This window comes from Lineus longissimus, chromosome 8 (genome assembly GCF_910592395.1).
Source record: "Lineus longissimus chromosome 8, tnLinLong1.2, whole genome shotgun sequence".
NCBI classification, from domain to species: Eukaryota; Metazoa; Nemertea; class Pilidiophora; order Heteronemertea; family Lineidae; genus Lineus; species Lineus longissimus.
This window is the reverse complement of record NC_088315.1, coordinates 16,014,615-16,034,298: the sequence shown is the minus strand read 5'-3', so window position 1 is coordinate 16,034,298 and position 19,684 is coordinate 16,014,615. Positions and strand designations below refer to the sequence as shown.

Genomic DNA, 19,684 nt, shown 5'->3' with positions numbered 1-19,684 from the left:
AGTTGATTGAAACTAATGAAGTTTGGCACTTTGATAAAATTACAAAGTACAATAGAAATTCTACAGAAGAAGACAAAGGAGGTATATTTACAAGGTACATTAATCATTTCCTAAAGATTAAACAGGAGTCGAGTGGCTGGCCAGATTAGTGCAAAGATCAAAATGATAAAAACAAATACATATGAAAATTATGAGAGAGAAGAAGGAATTAAACTAGATCCTGCATTAATTCAACATAATCCAGGCCTAAGGAGCATTTCAAAGCTGTGCCGGAACAGTATCTGGGGAAAGTTTGGTCAAAGGCCTAGTCTTGTTTCAACCAAATATGTTTCAGAACCCCAGGAATATGTTAAATTGATGAGAGATGACTCCATAGAGATTTCTGATGTCAAATTAGTCAATGATGAATTTGTGATGATGAAATACAAAGAAAAAGAAGATTTCATTGAACCATGCCCCTACATCAACACTGTAATTGCAGCATATACAACTGCCCATGCCCGTTTCAAATTGTATTCAGAAATAGAAAAATTAGACAGACAAATTCTTTATTTTGATACGGATAGTGTAGTTTTTGTTCTAGGCTCGACCAACATCGAACACTATGATCCGCCACTTGGTGATTACTTGGGTGAGTTTAAAGATGAGCTTGATGGTCATAGTATTCAGGAATTTGTCTCAGGGAGTCCAAAGAATTATGCTTATTTGATTTCCGAAACTCAGAAAACTGTGTGTAAAGTCAGGGGGTTCACACTTAACTATGGCAATAGCCAGATAATTAATTTTGAAACAATGAAGGATCTTGTAAAAAATCTGGATTTTTCTAACAAAATACCTATTCTCAATCCCTGTAAGATAAAAAGAACCAAGGACTTCAAAATTATGACTACTGCTGAAGAGAAAAATATGGTCTAGTCTATGACAAACGTTACCTATCAGATGATTATTGTACATTACCATATGGTTATTACTCAACAGTGTAAATACAATGTAACTTAAGTAAGTAAGTAAGTAAGGAACTATGTAAAGTGTCATTGATTGATTGAATTAAGCAGATTTTGGCATTGTAAATAGCCTTATAAATATTATTATTATTATTATTATCAACCCCCGTGTGTACATATTTGTTTGTTATTACTGTGATATTTTCATCATCATCAAATATTGCTTTTGAGTATACATCATTTGTTTGCCCATTACTGTGATATCATCATCATCAATATTCCTCGGTATCCTAGTCTTCACCATCTTTCCTAAATAACGCTCATCAATTTTCTTTATTTCATGCAAGTCCTCTCTCTCTGTCTCTGTGATAATGTACATACTTTGATATAAATGTATTTTGTAAATAAATAGATGCATATACTTAAAATAAAAGGTATATTTCTTCTTAACTGGGTCATTTCTTGTTTCGTTATCATCATGGATATTTAATGGAATGACTTACTTCTGAAGCATCCTTTTACTTGTTTGGTGGCAGGGCCAACAATGAGTGGAAAATCAGTCTTTGTACAAAGATCGCATATGCTTCAGAGATGATAAGTCCTAAACCAGAGAGAATAGTTTGGTGTTATGGCGTAGAATGGCAGGAGTCATTTGCGAATTATCCAAATGTGGAGTTCGTTCTGGTTTACATTTTACACAAAATGATCAAAGCAAACCTACCCTAGTTATCATTGATGATTTGATGTGTGAAACAGATGAAAATGTTACCAAACTGTTCACTAAAGGATGTCATCATCAAAATATGAGCGTTGTCTACATTGTTCAAAATTTATTTCACAAAGAAAAAGAGCATAGAACAATAAGTTTGAACTCAAATTATCTAGTTATGTTTAAAAATCCCAGAGATGTCTCGCAAATAACTCATTTGGCAAAGCAAATTTCTCCTGGCAACACTGGAGCTGTACATGATGCTTTTAAGGATGCAACCAACCACCCCTTTGGATACTTATTTCTAGATTTCAAAGCAACGACATCAGATCTGTTAAGGTTGAGAACTAACATATTTCCAAATGAGAATCAGATAGTGTACTTAACAAAATAACCAGTCTATTAGTGATCAGTTGGATTTTGTTGACAAGAGAACACACATCTGTGCACCATGGGAAAATATCACATAAAGAATTACATTTCGCAACTGAAAAGTCTGAAATCTGCTCAGGCTAGAAAGAGACGAAAAATTCTGCAAAATGCAGACACTGGTCTCTTCAAAGCAATTGGCGAGCCTGCCAGTAACTGCTTAAAAGGTAATGTTCCAATGAATCGAGCTCAGTTCAGATGCTTGAAGAAGCACAAGTGTGCGCTTCGTAAGCTTGCTGGTAAGAAAACATCTGTTAAGACACGAAAAAGAATTCTGCAGAAAGGAGGGTTTTTAGGCTCTTTCCTTGGTCCTGTTATAAAGGAAATAGGAAGCATATTTGGGCTGTAGGCGTCAAGCAGACAGGATGAGTTCCATGCAGAAAATGTCATTAATCCCTCATGAGATGGCCGAAAAATACATATATCAACAACGCCACAAACAGGCTACTAACCATCAGGCATACCATGCAATGAATCTTGACAGAGAAATGCAGGGTATTTTGTCTAGGAATAATCTCAATGAACATGATAAAGCGATGGAATATTCACAGTTACTCCGTCAATATTTGGGAGCATTGCACTCGAGATCATCTGATGTGTAAAATACACAACCCCCCGCTACACCCCAACCACAAGAGCCACAACAACCGCAACAACCACGACAGCCAGTGGCAGTTGATCATGTTGCTCCTAAAGCTCAGCGCACACGGGCGACAAAATGACAAAAAAACCTGAAAACATTTGTTTTCAAATATTTTTTCACAATTTGTTGCCCGTCTGTTTTTCGAAAACATTTGTTTTTGAAACAGTTTTCGAATATTAAACATGCAATATATTTTTGACCTAGTCAAAATGTTTTTCGTCAAAACATCGCCCGTTTGCGGGTGACTGCAACGAAACGTAAAACATTTTTTGCATCATCATCGTCATTAGCCAATCACGATGACGTTCAGCCTCATGTGATACCAACCAAGCCAGGTCAAAATGGCAGCGCCAATTTTAAACGAAATGGAGTTCATTGTGGATGAAGAATCGGAATTGCATGAATTAATATGGACGACTGAGCTCGAGGGCAGGTTGGTCGAGCTGTGGCAGGAAAGGCCTGCCCTGTTCGAGGTGACCTCGCCGCTCTACAGCGATAAGAAAGACGGTATGCCGCAATTACTGACCTCGAGGGCAGGGTGTGACGTATGGCGCAACCATGGTTACCCCTTGTTTTTGACGTGACCTGTGACGTGACCGTGTCATTTTGTCTCCCCTGTGCGGGTGATTGAAACAAACACGACAAAGACGCAAAACATTTCGAAAACAACTGAAAACAAATGTTTTCAGTTTCGCTGTCATTTTGTTGCCCGTGTGCGCTCAGCTTAAGAGACCTGATTCTACAACATCGCCTCTTTCCACAAAGGCAGTTGTTAGTAAAGTCCCAAAATACGCCCAAACTAAAGCCCGTAAACTGATATCATCAAAGGCAAATGATCCAAATTTTCATTGGGATCAGAATGGTGAAATAACTATTGATGGTAATGCTATCAAAGGGAGTAATATATCACAAATTATTAAAAACGCCTCCAGCAATCCCAAGAAACTGCAACATGCACCGGAAGGAACAGATACTGTTCTCACTTATTTACGAGAAAAAGGGAGAATTTCAAATGATATGATTACTAACAAAAAGTGAAAGAAGGAACTCAATTTAAGTGAATCTCCCAGGACACCGAGAAATCCACTATCTGCTTGGTTATCATCTTCAGCTGCCTCGCCTCCTGACTTTGCCTCCCCTTTCTCCAATGGGGATCATGACTGGGAAACTTGGGACTAAGAAAAAAGAGGAAATTGATAAACTTTTAACTAAAATTTACTATGATCCTGCTCATGCTGGAAGTTTTGGTGGAATAAATTCTTTGAAGCGGGTTGCGGGTGGAAAAGTTTCTGTTCCTAACATTAAAAATTGGCTCCAAAGTCAAGAAACGTACACTCTACACAAACCTGTAAGACATCATTTCAAAAGAAGACCTATAGTAGTTTCTGATATTGATGAGCAATGGGAAGCTGATTTAGTAGATTTATCGGGGATAGCGAAATACAATAAGGGTTTTAGGTATCTTGTAACTGTCATAGACACTCTATCAAAAAGTGATTGGGCTGTGCCACGCAAAACCAAGACGGGTGTTGAGTTGGTTACTGCATTCAAAAAAATACTCAACACATCTAAAAGAAGACCAGTAATTTAAGAACTGATAAAGGGGGTGAATTTTTGAATAAGTCATTCCAGACATTTTTAAAAAAGAGAGATATAAACTTTTTTACGTCCAACAATGAGGTTAAAGCAGCCATTATTGAACGATTCAACCGCACACCTAAATCAAAGATGTGGAAATATTTTACTGATAAAAACACCCTAGCTTACCTCCCTGTGTTGGAGAAAATTTTACAGTCATATAATAATACATGGCATCGCAGTATCAAACGTAAACCAAGTTCAGTCAATGAAAAAATGCCCCGGAGGTTTGGCATACTCTTTACTCCAGAGGAAAAGATCTTGCTCCAGATGTGCACTTTAAATTCAATGTAGGTGATAATGTGAGAGTTAGTAAAACAAAAATGATATTTGAGAAGGGGTATTTACCGAACTGGAAAACTGAAGAGTTTATCATTAAGAAACAGCTAAAAACTACACCACCGTCCTATGTGATAAATGATGCGGATGACGAACCAATTCAAGGAACATTCTATGAATACGAACTTCAAAAAGTAAATGTTCAACCAGACAAATTGTACAAAATTGAAAGAATCATTGGGGAAAGAGGTAAAGGGAAGAGAAAGGAGTACCTAGTTAAATGGGAAGGGTATCCTGCAAAGCTCAACAGTTGGGTGAATCATTGCCAGGTGGAACGTCTCTGATTTTACACTGTGTTTTGGGGCCATAAATGAACTATGGCAAGTACATCGAACACTCGTGTTATAAATGAGGGAGTTACTTATCCTTTAGGAGAGAAAGGCAAGAGGGAGCTGAAGGAGAAGTAGCTCATTGGAACATGTCCAGAGACTGTAAAGAATTGGAAATTATTTGGATATAGTGTTCCAAAGCCAAAGAAAAATTATAAGGATATAAGGAATGTCATTAAAGAAATGAATGCTCAAATTCAACTTGCTTTAAAAGTTGCAGATCAAGTTACCAATTTTGACTTTTCCTATGATGAAAACACAAAAAGAGTTACTTATCGGGTTCCAAGAGGAAGAATGATATTACCTAAGAAGCCATTTACTAAAATGTTGGGGTTCATTCAAGACAGTGTAGGTTTAGAAACAGGTGGTGTAGCCCCTAACAAAGTTCATTTTACTGGAGATTACAGTGATATGTATATCTATAGTGATGTCATACAGTATCGTCTTGTGGGCGACGTATCGACCCCCTTACTGAGAGCCATAAGAGCTGTTCTCTTTGCCACCAGCACTAACAAGTATTGAAAAAGTTCAAAGTGTAGAAATATAACCTTTAGGGTCCCTTACTGATTATGATACGCCACTAGAGTTCTTTGTCTCAGGGCGAGGGGATGAATACATCAACCTCGCCAAAACATTTCTGTATATTGAGGCTAAAATAACCCAAGCAGATGGTACAAACTTAGCTGAAAATGCAAAGGTGGGACCAGTGAACAACTGGCTCCATGCATTATTTGACCAGGTTGATCTGTCATTGAATGGTGTCCTGGTCACACCATCAAATAATACATATCTGTACAGATCATATGTTGAAACTCTACTCTCATATGGGGAGGAGGCAAAGAAAAGTCAATTGCAAAGCTCTCTTAGGTATGTTGATGACCAGGTAAATTCAACAAAGTGGACCCCACATCACCAGATACTAACTCAACTTTCAAAACCAGGGCAAGACTGGCTGAGGAAAGTAAGATAGTTGATATGTTTGGTAGATTGCATCTTGACCTTTGTCATCAAAGACGATACATTTTAAATGGTGTTGATATGAAGTTGAGGTTAAATCACTCAAATTCAATCTTATGTCAGATGCTGGCACAGAAAAGGTAAAAATACAAAAAGCAGTACTTGAGAAGGTAAAAGTCAACCCTGCTGTTCTGATGGCCCATGAAAAAGCACTGAATACCACAAATGCTAAATACCCTATTAGAAGAGTAGAGGTTAACTCATTTTCCCTTACCACTGGTACTCGAACTGTGAATAGGGATAATGTATTTCTAGGGCAGCTTCCACGAAGAGCAGTAGTTTTTATGGTTGATAATAGTTCCTTTGCTGGTAATGAAAAGAAAAATCCATTTCACTTTGACCAAAATCAGTTGAATTATATTAGCCTTGAAGCTGGTGGTCAGTCCTATCCTGCGCAACCATTATCCCCAGATTTCAGTGATGAAAACAATTACAGCAGATCCTATATGTCATTGTTCACAGAAACAGGTAGAATATTTGATGACAGTGGTAATGATATAACAAGAGAATCTTTCAGGAAAGGGTTCTCTTTATGGGCATTTGACTTCACCCCTGATTTAGAGGAGGGTGATCATGTACATCTCATAAAAGAAGGGAATTTGAGACTTTGAGAAATTTGCTGATGCATTGACAGTGGCAACAACTGTTTTTATCTATGCTGAGTTTGACAATGTCATTGAAATTGACTGTTCCAGGAATATCATTAAATATTTCAAATGAATGAACTCACTACACATGAGTTAGAGTCAATAGCTAACTCTCACTCAAAGTTGAGAAGATATTTTCATGGTGTCTATGCTAATAATCATGTTCCGAGATATGTAGAGTCATATCCAGCAGCGTATATCATTAACACTCACTCTAGTTCAAAAAGTGGGGAACACTGGCTGGCTGTTTTATTGATGCCAAATTACGAGCTACATATTTTGATTCATTTGGTTTACCTCCAAGAAATGAGCGTATCATAAACTTTTTAAAAAGAAACAGTGCAAAGAGAAAATATGTCAGAAAAGCCAAGCAGCCTGCAGGTATTCAAGTCGAAAAGAAGAGTCCACTGTTTGATAAAAAATCAAGTGCCACATTATGCTTAGCACACGAAACAACATTGGAAATGTTCCAAGATAAAGATCATAATGTCACAGTCCAAATTGATCATGCTGGGAAAAAGATAAACATTCCACCGAATGTTTGGAAACTTTTACATTTATCAGCTGAAGCAATTTCTCTACTTCTAAGTTTCATTGAAGGACCTGGAGGGGTATCAGGATTCTGCCAGACCAACTATGGATTTACACCTAATCACGGAACTGTTTCTGAAACGCAAAAACATCAGAAAGAAAAGGCTGCTGAACTTGACCCTCCAGGTTATTAATTTGATGGTCTAGGTCATTTTGAGGGTCAAGGACAAGGGCGGAAACATTTGTGTCCTTGACCTGTATTCACAGATGACATCACCATCCATAGCCAATGAGAAAAGGATTAAGTGATGACGTAGCAAGCCTCTAGTCCAATCAAAATGTGGATCATTGTTCAGTTACTGTATAAGTATGAGGTCTGAAATCACTTCGCCAAATCAATCGAGACTTCAACAGCATCACATCATGAATACCCTAGATAGCTGCACTCAAATTCCTGCTAAGTCAAAGGACGTTGAAATGATGTCACCAGATGTAGTTCCTGAGATACCAAGAACCACGAGAAAACGACCTGCTATGAGACCTATTAAGCTTGATTTGTCAAAACCACCAGGAGCTCCAAAAAAGGCAAACACAGTGTCTGATGATGACGTAATCGTTGTTAACAATAGGTGTAACAAGTCGAAAATAACACGCAGTTTAAATGGTAGCAACAAGTCAGAGGAAACAGAGGCAGGCGATGATGCAGTTGTTGACATGTTCAACAAGTTAGAAATTCCATGTTGCTTCAACAACAACAAGTCAGAGGAACCAGCTTTGAAAATACGATCAGATTAACGAGGAGCAGCCATTGAATACGGTTCAAAATGGATATATCTGCAAAGAGCAGCATACGAAAATCTCGTCAACCTTTCCGATCAAATTGAGGAGAAACTTGTTCATGGTGAGGAAATGAGGTGGATGCTTGATGATCAAATCTATGTTCTCACCTCATTCCTCAATCGTCAAATGAATGTGGACATTCGAAAATTCGTTATTGACAAGAATGGACAACTGAAACCAACTAGATATGGCGTGTTCATGAAAATCTCTGTGTGGAGAATACTGAGAGAGAACTTTAGCCAACATTCATGTGTTGATGGACTGAAAGAAGCACACCTGGGCTGTCAGACCATTGCCGTAATTGCAAAATTCATGCAATCGAATTGAGAGGATAATGAGGAGTTCACGTGTGAAGGATGCCTGAACAATTGGCCCAGTCAGACTGACCATTAATGATGTATGAATGAGAACTTTCATTTTGAGAAGGAAAAGCGAAAGGAGGAATATCTGCATGCTGCATTGGCACGATTTGACATACACCATTTCACTCGACTCCTTGCTGAGGGTTGTTTCGAAAGCAAGGTTTAGATTACCCGCACTCCAAGATATATTCTGACCAGAGCATTGACTGACTGGGGCGCCGATCTAATTGCTGAAGCTTTGGCAATGAATGCCTCTGCAAAACTAGACTCTTCATCAAATCTTTAATGGAGTGTTGTGCTTTTTGAACTATTGGACTATCATACCATGGATGTACCAACATTTTCTCTTTCTCTTGATGGACATTGTAGAACACTGAAAAACATTTGGACTTTTCATTAACAGTAGAGTATGTGTTGTGCATTTGTAGCATTTTAGACATTGTTGTCAATAAAATGAAAGAAGTAATGGGGGGGGGGGGGGCTATGGGACATTTGACCCAGTGGTCTAGTTTCAAAAGTGATAAACTTACACGAATATAAACTTTCATGTCGACCAAGGTCAGGGACATATCCCCTATACTGATGTCAAGGTCAAACACATGAATTTTCATATGTTCCAAGGTCATATGAAACTAGGTCAAAAGGTCAATTCGTCCCATAGTACCCCACATACTACTCTTATGTTGTAATATCACATAAGCAAGATTTTGTATACCAGTACATTTGAATTGAAGCAAGCTTGATAAGGTGTTTTTGGCTCACCTGAGTGGTTTTGTTTGTCTTCAGTGGGTCCGTCCATCGTCCATCAACAATGGTGGTACATTTGCACACTGTTGAGTTTAGAAAGTTGAAACTTAGTGTGTGGTTGTCTTATGACAACATGACTTGTCACACAAAAAAACAATGCCATTTGACCTACTTTCTAGGCTCCAGGTGGCCATCTTTGAAACCCTTATTGAAAACCTTATCTCATGAACGCAAATAGCAAGAACCATGAAATTTTTACTGGCAATGCTTCTGATGAGACCAGACACAATACCCTGGTTTTTGATTTGAGCTATATTTTAAGGTCACAGAGGTCAAACTCTAAAATTTATTTGAAGGTGGCACGTTTAGTAATTAATTGTCCTAGACTCTTCAAATTTGATCTGTAGACACATCTGAAAAGTAGGTCACATTGACCTGTGTTTTTGTTATATATGTACAGATGCCCAATATTCAATGTTGGTCATATATCAAGAAACCTTCACTGTGTGATCTTCAAATGTGCATCATTGATTAATATGATCAAGCTTAACATAGTGCTTAAAGAGTATTTTGACCTTGACCTAAGTTTCCAAAGTCATAAACTGTAAAATTTCGATTAAGGTGGTACTTTTCACTACTACTATTTGTCACAGATTCTTCAAATTTTATATGTAGACACTTATTGGGCATCTGTAAAAGTAAAGTCAATTGTGGCCTAATTTTGACCTAGTTATCAAGTTCGCAGAGGTCAAACTCTAAAAGTGTCATTGATAGCACTGCCACATTTTGTCATAAAAAGTCAATTTTTAGACCTCCATGTCTCATCTCATCTGCCACTAAATCATTCCCAGGTGAGCACAATATCCACAGGACATTTCTTTCTTTTATTGATAACATAGATGTAAGTGGGCGAGTTGAACAAACGGATTGAGCCCAGTGACAACTGACATGGATGATGAAATTAGGTTGTTATCCATTTATGAACTAGGACAGCAATAATTACCAATACCACAATGACCCAAGCATTTCCAGCTGGCAATGCATGGTTAAAAAGATATCTGCCTTTGTTCGCTTGGCTATTCGGAATCACAGACTTAAAATTAAAATTATTATAAGATATCATTAGATTTAAGAAGTCCGGTGTCAATTTCTTAAAAGTTCACTATCCTTTGTTTACCTGAAAACATCATGAATAAAATGATCTTGCTAGTAGCAGAAAGGTTTGCCTTTTGACAGCGTTGATCGTGAATGATCTCTTTGTTACGTTTGTTTTTACAGTTGACAATGTCACTTAAACTTGAAGACAAGAAGCATGTATTTGGTAAAGGGAACTTTGCGACTCTCACTAAGAAAGTACGATCCGCGACACATTTGACAGCAGTGTTTATGAATGTTAACATGCTCACTTATCCCCAGCTGAAAACTTTACAGAACGCTTGGAAGGTGGCTGTCTATGATAGGTAAGTTTAACTTACATGTTCTCCCAGGGATCTCAAACTTTTTAGGGGAACTTAAAATTCTGTTTTTAACTCTTCAATTGCCATGGCCATCTTTCTTCTTATACGTTTTAACTGTTGACTGCAAGGGATGCAGATTTGCATTCAACGTTTAACATGACAGAGGCAGTGAGAAGGAGACTTGTTAATGAATCTTGTGTTGTCTGATATTTAAAGGGGTACACCGTTCGTAATTACTTGTCGTCCAGTTAAATAGAAATCCGCCAATGCAGTTACAGTAGAACCTCTCTATTAAGAACACCCATGGGACTGACAAGTGCTGTCCTTAATAGAGAGGTGTCCTGATTAGAGAGGTCAAATTGAATGGAAACAACCAATTTGGGACCAAAACTAGTGTCCTTAATAGAGAGGTTGTCCATAATAGAGAGGTGTCCGCTAAAGGAAGGTTCCACTGTATTAAGTATTCATAGTATTTGTATACACAATGACAATGTTGAAATATATACATGAAGTATAGCACGTACATTAGTTCCGGGATTGGACATTTTAAAATTCACAATTACAAATTTTTAACGAACGGCATAGGCCTTTAAAATTGACTAACGCTGGCGTATATCTCTAATTATAATACCAATTCAACAACTGGACTCCAATGCCTAGCAAATTAACCACCATAAAACTTTAGCTGTCGCCGCTACGAAAGGTCCCAGATAACATAGTCTATGATAGCGTTGTCTGCCAATTTAAGATTGATTCAACCGCTCTATTTCAGGTATACTATCGTATTGCAAATCTTTAAAGTTCATGCCAGAACAAGAGAGGCCAAACTCCAGGTAGCCCTTGCTGAGCTGCCATACTTCAAGTAAGTTGTTATACATGGTAGACTTCGAAGGCTGATGTGTGACCCGTCACACTAAATTGGTAAATTGGGTAATAAGTCGCCAGGCCAGTGTTGAGTAATCACTGCATATTTTGACCGTGACCTAATTTCCAAGGCTGTCACAGCAAAACCATGTCGCTCTGAGCTTGGCAGGTTGAGACAGTCTGTTTGTTAATTTCTTTGTTGTCTCCCTCACAGATGTGACCCATCACATCAAATTTGGTAGTAAGTCGCCAAGCTAGTATTAAGCAGTCAGTGCATATTTTGACCCTGACCTAAGTTCCAAGGCCATATATAGGTCAAACTCTAAAATTTTTAAGTAAATAGAAGAAATCTTATCCATTCACTCTGTACTTTGTCGCCCCATGTGAGCACACTGTCCATAGGACATTTCATTTGGAATAGCTTCCCCAAGACCACAGTATCTATAAACAAATAGAGTCATTCTGTCCTTTATTGCCCCTGAAATGGCAATCCTGTCATTTACAACTGCTCTGGTTCGATAGATTTTGATATTAAAGGGGGACAATACGCAGGAGCAGAGGGGCTAATTTGGCCATCTTTAGGTGACTAAAAAACACAGTAAGGGCCCGACGTACTGTGAGATGTGAGAGACCCCTATTGGCGACTTCATGTAACTTTATCTTGCCTGCCTAGCTGCTGCCTATATTGTCCCTTGAATTGAAAGACGTAAACGTTTTGATTTGACACTTCTTTAAGAGCAGGCATTAAAACCGTCAAATCTCTTTGCAGATCTCGTCTCCAGGGTATGCATGATGGAAGTCTTGAATGGCAGCAGCAAGATGTTAGTCGCATTGGAGGCATGGGCGAATCTTACATACAACTGCGACAGCAAATTTTGCAGGTGATGTTGCTGTCATTTAGTATGCAGGCATAATTGTCCAATTTTTCGGTTTCCTCTGTCCCTCTTGTATGCATGCGTACGCCAGATCCTAGATCCCTCCTACGTAATGCGAATATATTGTTTGTGAACAATGGCACAGCTCATGATGTCATGATGCAGTTTAAAACACAATGAAACTTGTTCTTGTACGAATGAAATTTAATAACTTTGAAAATCATTAACTGTTATAAACTCTATTCTGAATGTCTCAATGTCTTCATACTAAGAGAGATAATACGCTAAAAAATCATTTAATCCCCTCTCCAAACTCAATATGCTCTTCTTTATTTTTCTAGGAAAGGGAACTGAAGATCAAGAAAGCGCTTTCAAAACTTCGGTCAAAACGACAGTTGTTAAGGGAAGGGCGATTAAAAAAGGACATACCAGTTGTAGCGATCGTTGGCTATACCAACGCTGGCAAAACTAGCTTAATCAAAGCTCTTACTGGGGAAGTAGAAATGGAGCCAAAAGATCAGTTATTTGCAACGTTAGATGTGACAGCCCATGCGGGCTACTTGGCAAGTCGTTTGAAGGTCATCTTCTTGGATACGGTCGGATTTATTTCGGATATACCGACTGACCTCATCGAAGCATTCGCTGCAACCTTGGAGGATGTTCTCCATGCCGTAAGTAACAATTCCTCACCATTGCTGACATCTTATCTAAAGTTTATCCTTCAAGGCCGATCGTTTTTGGATTATGGAAGTTTTTGCAAAGCAGTGGGAGCCCCCGCTCAGGTCTGGCTGGCCCTGGCTAGGGTGGCCCAAGGCAGGCCAGGGTTGGGCCAGCTTTGGCTTGCTGATACTAGCAGTCCGATATGTGATGATCTTTTCGTTATGAACCTGACATGGGCCAACTAGCTTAACATCTTTACCGTAGCAAGACATTATCCATTGTGGCCAAATGTTTCCCATTCCACGCAGTCTAAAGCTTCGTTTTACTACGGTTGGAACCACTGGTGAACGTGAGAAGCTGCACAGTTTGAACACGTGCTGGTTTAATTTAGTTAGTGGCTTCGCACTGGAAATCGCAACAGTTTGCCACTGTGATGGACTTCCGACTTCCGAGAATCATAAAGGCTGCAAACTCTTAAGAGGCTGTGTGCAGTGCCATTTTCCTCAAGCAATTTTTCAATCACTTGTAGACAAGGGTTTCGGCCCAATTTTCCTAGTTAAATTTCTTTGATTACACACTCTGCGATGGTGCTTCAAGAAATACCATTGGACTTAATTAGTTGGTTAACCGGTTGCATTGGATCAGTCAGTAACCTCAGCTTCCCACTCACAAATTGTTTACCTCTGCTTGTACCAAGAGCATAGGTTCCTCTATATCCTGCTGGTATTTTGAGCATTTGTGTGAGTCCAGCATTCTGTGCAAGTCTTTGACCTCTACATCAGCTGATGAGAGCAGGTTATATAAATGGAGGTTTAGGGCAAACTGTACTGTATGAGATCGACATGGGACCACTAGCTCTACAGCCAGATCTTATCCATAATGGCCTGATGTTCCTCATCCCGTGCTGCCTATAGGTCCATTTCCACTGCAGCTGGAACCGCTGACAAAAGTTTGGAAGCAAATAATGCAAGTGGATATTTTGACCTCCTAATGGCTTCATCATGGAATACCTGAGTGAGGGTTGGGTTTTTAACATTTTGACGACTAAACTCATCTTTTGAATTATAAAATCACCTAAAAATCATGAAATGCCCTGACTGTTGAACATTTCCAGGATGCTGTGGTGCACATCAGAGACATTAGCCATCCTGATACAATATCGCAGCGAGAGCGGGTTATACAGACATTGGCTGGTTTGAATCTTCCTTTGAATATACTTGACAACATGATTGAGGCTTGCAACAAATGTGATCTGGTCAAAAGGTGGGTAAATGCCGTCAGCTAACTCTCTCTGATTGATGTAGAAGGCAAATACTGTCCTAAAAGTGCAGTACACACTCACCTAGACTAACCACATATACCAACTTGAATGTGAGGTGTCTAATGAGTTGTGTTTGCTGACCTTGATTTACAGATGCTGAGATGACAGAGTTGTGTTTGCTGACCTTGAAAATGTGATCTGGTCAAAAGGTGGGTAAATGCCGCAAGCTAACTCGGTCTGATTGATGTAGAAGGCAGATGCTGTCCTAAAAGGGCAGTACATGCTCACTTTGACTGACCACATATACCAACTTGAATTGGAAGTTTCTAAGGAGTTTGTTGACCTTGACTTACAGATGTTGACGTGACAGAGTAGTGTTTGCTAACATTGACTTACAGATGTTGACCTGACAGAGTTGTGTTTGCTGACCTTGACTTAAAGATGCTGACCTGACAGAGTTGTGTTTGCTGACCTTGACTTAGGCCTACACTAGATGCTGACCTAACAGAGTTGTGTTTACTTTGCTTGACTTACACATGCTGAACTGACAGCGTTGTGTTTGCTGATCTTGACTTACACTAGATGCTGACCTAACAGAGTTGTGTTTACTTAGCTTGACTTACACATGCTGACCTGACAGCGTTGTGTTTGCTGACCTTGACTTACACATGCTGACCTGACAGCGTTGTGTTTGCTGACCTTGACTTACAGATGTCGACTTGAAAGACCAGTTTCTGCTGACATTGACTGACATATATACCGATCTGAAAGAGTAGTGTCTTCTGTCCTTGACAAACAAGTGTCGACTGGTTAGTGGCATCAACCAACAGGTGCTGACCTTAAAAGGTACTGCCTGCTGAAATTGACTGGAAGATAGCAGTATTTGACCTTTGCAGTCGCTTGATCATCCATGGGCAAGTTAAAAGAGCAGCATCTGCTGGCATTTTGAAGAAAGATCCAATTTTAAGGCCGAAATGGAAACTTTTGTGTCCAACCTTATGTCGTTATAAAATGTTGTCCGGTTGTCCTTCTTGTTGAGGTGTCTATCGATTATAAAAGTGTCCTTCATAAGTGACGCAAATATGCAGTAATCTGTTTCATTACTGACAGTTTGAGAACAAACGCAGTCCTTGTATGCTTTCTGTTCAATGTTTGAGGTGAGAGTCTAAAATATCTGGTCTAGAACGAACCCCACTTTACAGTGTAATGCACTTTGCGCAAACGAAGCCTCATTTTTAATTCAGCGGTTATGGTTAGGCAACCATGCGTGTTTGGTTATGGTTAGGCAACCATGCGTGTTTGGTTATGGTTAGGCAACCATGCGTGTTTGGTTATGGTTAGGCAACCATAACCGCTTGGGTTGGTGCAAAATATGTGTCATTGATTGTCTCACCAAAACTGCTCGGGTGGAGCTGAAATGTTGGCCAAAATCTCGGCTCTGCCGCGGTTTTGGTCTTCATTTTAGCTCCACCCTTGCGGTTTTGGTGAGACAACCAATATCTCCAGTACGGCATCAATTCCTTAATCCAATGTGGTGTCAAATATGTCAGGCAAATGAGCAATGGTGCATTTGAAAGTTCTGGGAAACGACTCCACCTGAAGCCAGTGATGAGTAAGATATCATCTCTCAGGAGGAAATTCTGCCCTATTTTTTCGACAACTTTCTATTTCCAGTGATATTGATACATCAGATGCCAATCTTGCTGACAATACTGTCGTCATCTCTGTGACCGAGGGAACTGGCTTGACTAGGCTGAGAAAGATGATTGAAACTGCAGTGTTGAAATCAACTGGACGCCAGGTTAAAAAATTGCGAATCCCTATGAATGGAGAGCACTTGGGGTAAGTGCTGGCTTTTAAAGCCAGAACTCAATGGAAATCAAGAACAATTATGGGTCTTTGACTCCCAAGAGAGCAAGCGCTGCTGCACTAAATTTCTATCTCTTACTCATGGCGGTAATGGCCTTCAAAATCACAGGTTAGTCCGATCTTAACAATATTTGGCCAGCAGCGCAGCAGGACAAATCCAACACATTTTGTATCCAATGAGCACATTGTCCCCTGGCCATTTCAATTGTTGGTCTGCTGATGGAATACAAAGATCTTTGAAGGACACCTTGATAAATAGTGCTATCTTTTCCTTTCCTTTTCCTTACAGTTGGTTGTACAAGGAAACAACAGTTTGTTCATCAAGAGCCAGTGAGGATGGACAGTATCTCTATGTGGAGTGCATCATGAACGAAGCATCTTATGCAAGATTCAAAGCAAACTTTGTGCGCAGGAAATCATGACCCGACTGATTTATCTTGTGACAATGAATGATAAGGTTCTGTGAATATTGACAAGTTGCCGAGATAGTTACTGAACAATGATATTGATGTGAATTAGGATGACCTTTATTACTGCATAAGAATGAGATGGAACTCGGTTACAGAGGGCGTGACATACACCAGAACATTCTCTGTGACAACTGCTCCTGGGTGTAAATAAACCTAGAACTAAGACATCACATTCCTTCCCTCTTATTTTAGCATATCGGTCAGTCCAATGATCCATAGTGCGAGAGGTGGAAAAACCAAATGACAAGGCCTGAGCTAGTTTTGCGGAACTTCGGTTTCTGCAAATCAGACTGACTTTCCAGTTTTAGGCTCATCGTATGGGAGTCTATTCAACACTGCTGTGTCCGTCGTCTGTCGTCATCGTCTTTGTATACAGGACCTCCCAGGTCAGGTGACCTCTGACAATGAATTTTTGTCCGATCTAATTCTTGACTTGGCCACCAGGGGGCCAGAAGTGGAAACCTAAAAAGTGTGATATATCTCTTATGAGTGACTCGTTTTCGATAGAAATCTTATGGTAGGTTCTCCTAGCAAGGATACCAAGGAGGATACCGCGGTGACGTCACATCACGTGATCCCGACCCATATTAGTGATCGCTATGGCCAATCAGATTCAGTCTACTGACAGCACCAGCACTGAACACATCTCCACGTCTCACTGTCTGGTGCGCTCCTGTACACAAAAACACCAATAGACATGAAATATTGCAATACCTAGTATGGATTCTTCCTGTGTAAAATAAAATTTACAGAGCAGATTAACTTCCACGAATAAAAAAGACGTTTGGCGTGGCCAAAGTGCGGAAATAATGTCTCCGCTAAAATACACTACGAAATACACTAGGCAATGCACTACGCAATATACAGTAGAGATGCAGTTGAGTTTGTTATTGTTTTGACTTAGAAGCCCGCCCATATCATAATATATTCATGTATTCATGAAGTATGAACTCATTTCTGTCCCATACAACTCTAAGAACAGTCAATTTCTCCTTAAATCATCACCGAAACCGCGATATCCGCAGGAAGATTTCGTTCTAGTGTCCGAAAATGCATGATCTTACAGGGGCGCTAACTCGACAAATAGAGGGGATCTATGGGGATCTATGCGAGTTTTAGGTATTACAGGTCTCGAACTTGTAAAATCTGTAAACATGCCTCCAAATCCATTATGATAATGAAGAGATTGCCCCATATCTGGGAGACTGTTTTGAAACCATCGCTAATTTTGGAAGATCGGTGCCCGGCTATTTGGTTTTAAAAACCCTATTTTTCCCCATCAAAACAGCACTTTTCATTATTCAAATGATAGCTTATTGTCTGAAGACTTATTTCATAGCAGAAAAGTACTAATAACTCTGATTTGATGCGAAAAATCTAACTTTTTTGATGACTTGATTTTCCCTTGGCCGTGGATCGAGTTTGTTTACAATATGCAGCGCCATCTTGGAAAAGCCGTGACGTCACCGCGGTATCCTCCTTGCAAGGATACATCACATATCGTACAGGTTTTTGATTTGACCTAATTTTTAAGCTCACAGGGATCAAATTGCGTAAATTGGCCGTTTGAGTCGGGCATGTTTCTTAACCACTGAAGTTATGAACTTAAAATTTTGTACACAGGAATCCCTACATCATATAACTGCTGACACTGAATTTCGGTCTGATCTGATTCTCGACTTGGCCACCAGGGGGCCAAAACGTAAAAAGGTAAAAAGTGCAATATCTCGCTTATTAGTGACTACGAGGGGCTTTTTGCAGACGAGAGCAGAAACAAGAGTAGAACTAGAAGAGAGTGACTGTGCCTCCTTGATGAACTTCGATCTTGGCTCTTCAAAGTATTGGGGATCATCACAGTAGCGCTTTTCAATATCCTGAAACACATTTCGAAGCTCGTTCAGTAATGCTGGTCCTGCTGTGAATTTGAACCTCTGCTGTCGATATCCCTCACTGGGCCTCAGACTAAACCTGTGCTGAAGCTGGCGCTGCAAATTCAAGGAGTCAAGAACATTTCGTCGAAACCTCCCAACAACTAGAGGTGGAATCCATCGTTCTTTCATCTTCGCCATTGTCTTCATTGGAAACTGATGAAGTGTTCTCCATTTCAACACCTGTGACAGTCGCAGTGGGGATTGGCGGTGTTGTGACTGGCACTGGTGGTGTCTTCAAGGACTGGAACCATTCTGCACAGGGGGGTGTAGTGTTGCCTGTTGCTACTTGGTATATCAAACTGCACATTCCTGGGACACTCACTGGAATGAAATTCCAGAAGAGAGATGGAAGTTCTTCAACACGACATACTGGTGTTTGCATGTGTTGTAATATGGATGTTTGATGAGGTAAACGAATATCTAGCTGTACGTTATTGTTGATACTAAATATTACAAAACGTCCATCTTTCCAACCCCAGTCGCGTGATGGATATCACAACATCCCCCTTCTCATATAAATTGAACAGTCTATAGTAAACACCGCAAATGTACTAACACAGTCCTCGAAAACTTCCACTCCGAATTATGAATACTAGGCCGGAACAGTCCAGGGGTGTGTGAAATAAAACAATTACTTTTGGTAGGCACACTGACCTTGAAATGACTACGAATTATAGACGTCTCAATTTAGCTGCAAATGCAAGTTAATTGGTCATATATATATACTTTATGAGGGGACATAATGTACCATACTGGTTTAACCTTGACCTTTTGTCAAGGTCACAGAGGGCAAAGATCATGTAAAATTGCGAAATGTTCACATTTCGTAACCACTGCAGCTATTGATCCCAATCACCGCATGGATTGGATTTGGATTTCGGATTCTGGATTGTAACTACTGAACGAGACGCCCGATGGGCTTGAATTTTTAATGACATGATGGGTTGGGATGGGAGAGGTAACCTATTGATTTTGGGCCCAATCCAACATCAAAGAAGGCTGCCAGGGGTCATCATGGACTTTACGTCTTTGGACTGCTGCTGAACAACGAGTTGCCCGATGGGGTTGAATAGTCTGTGTCATGATGGGGCTGGGTGGGAGAGGTCACCTATGAATATCAAA

The 19,684-nt window shown here is 39.8% G+C and overlaps 1 protein-coding gene across 2 annotated transcripts in view; it reads left to right on the top strand.

The window, feature by feature from the left end:
* The window catches only part of LOC135492163 (putative GTP-binding protein 6), a 33,285-nt gene extending 16,076 nt beyond the window's left edge, over positions 1-17,209 (top strand). For both annotated transcript variants that reach the window (XM_064778396.1, XM_064778395.1), the window contains exons 5-11: positions 10,454-10,635; positions 11,405-11,494; positions 12,266-12,377; positions 12,713-13,042; positions 14,146-14,294; positions 15,967-16,134; positions 16,451-17,209. In XM_064778396.1, coding sequence (XP_064634466.1) covers positions 10,454-10,635; positions 11,405-11,494; positions 12,266-12,377; positions 12,713-13,042; positions 14,146-14,294; positions 15,967-16,134; positions 16,451-16,583 — 1,164 coding nt within the window. In that variant the 3' untranslated portion in view covers positions 16,584-17,209. The remainder of the gene's footprint in view (positions 1-10,453; positions 10,636-11,404; positions 11,495-12,265; positions 12,378-12,712; positions 13,043-14,145; positions 14,295-15,966; positions 16,135-16,450) is intronic.
* Positions 17,210-19,684: the final 2,475 nt, after the last annotated feature.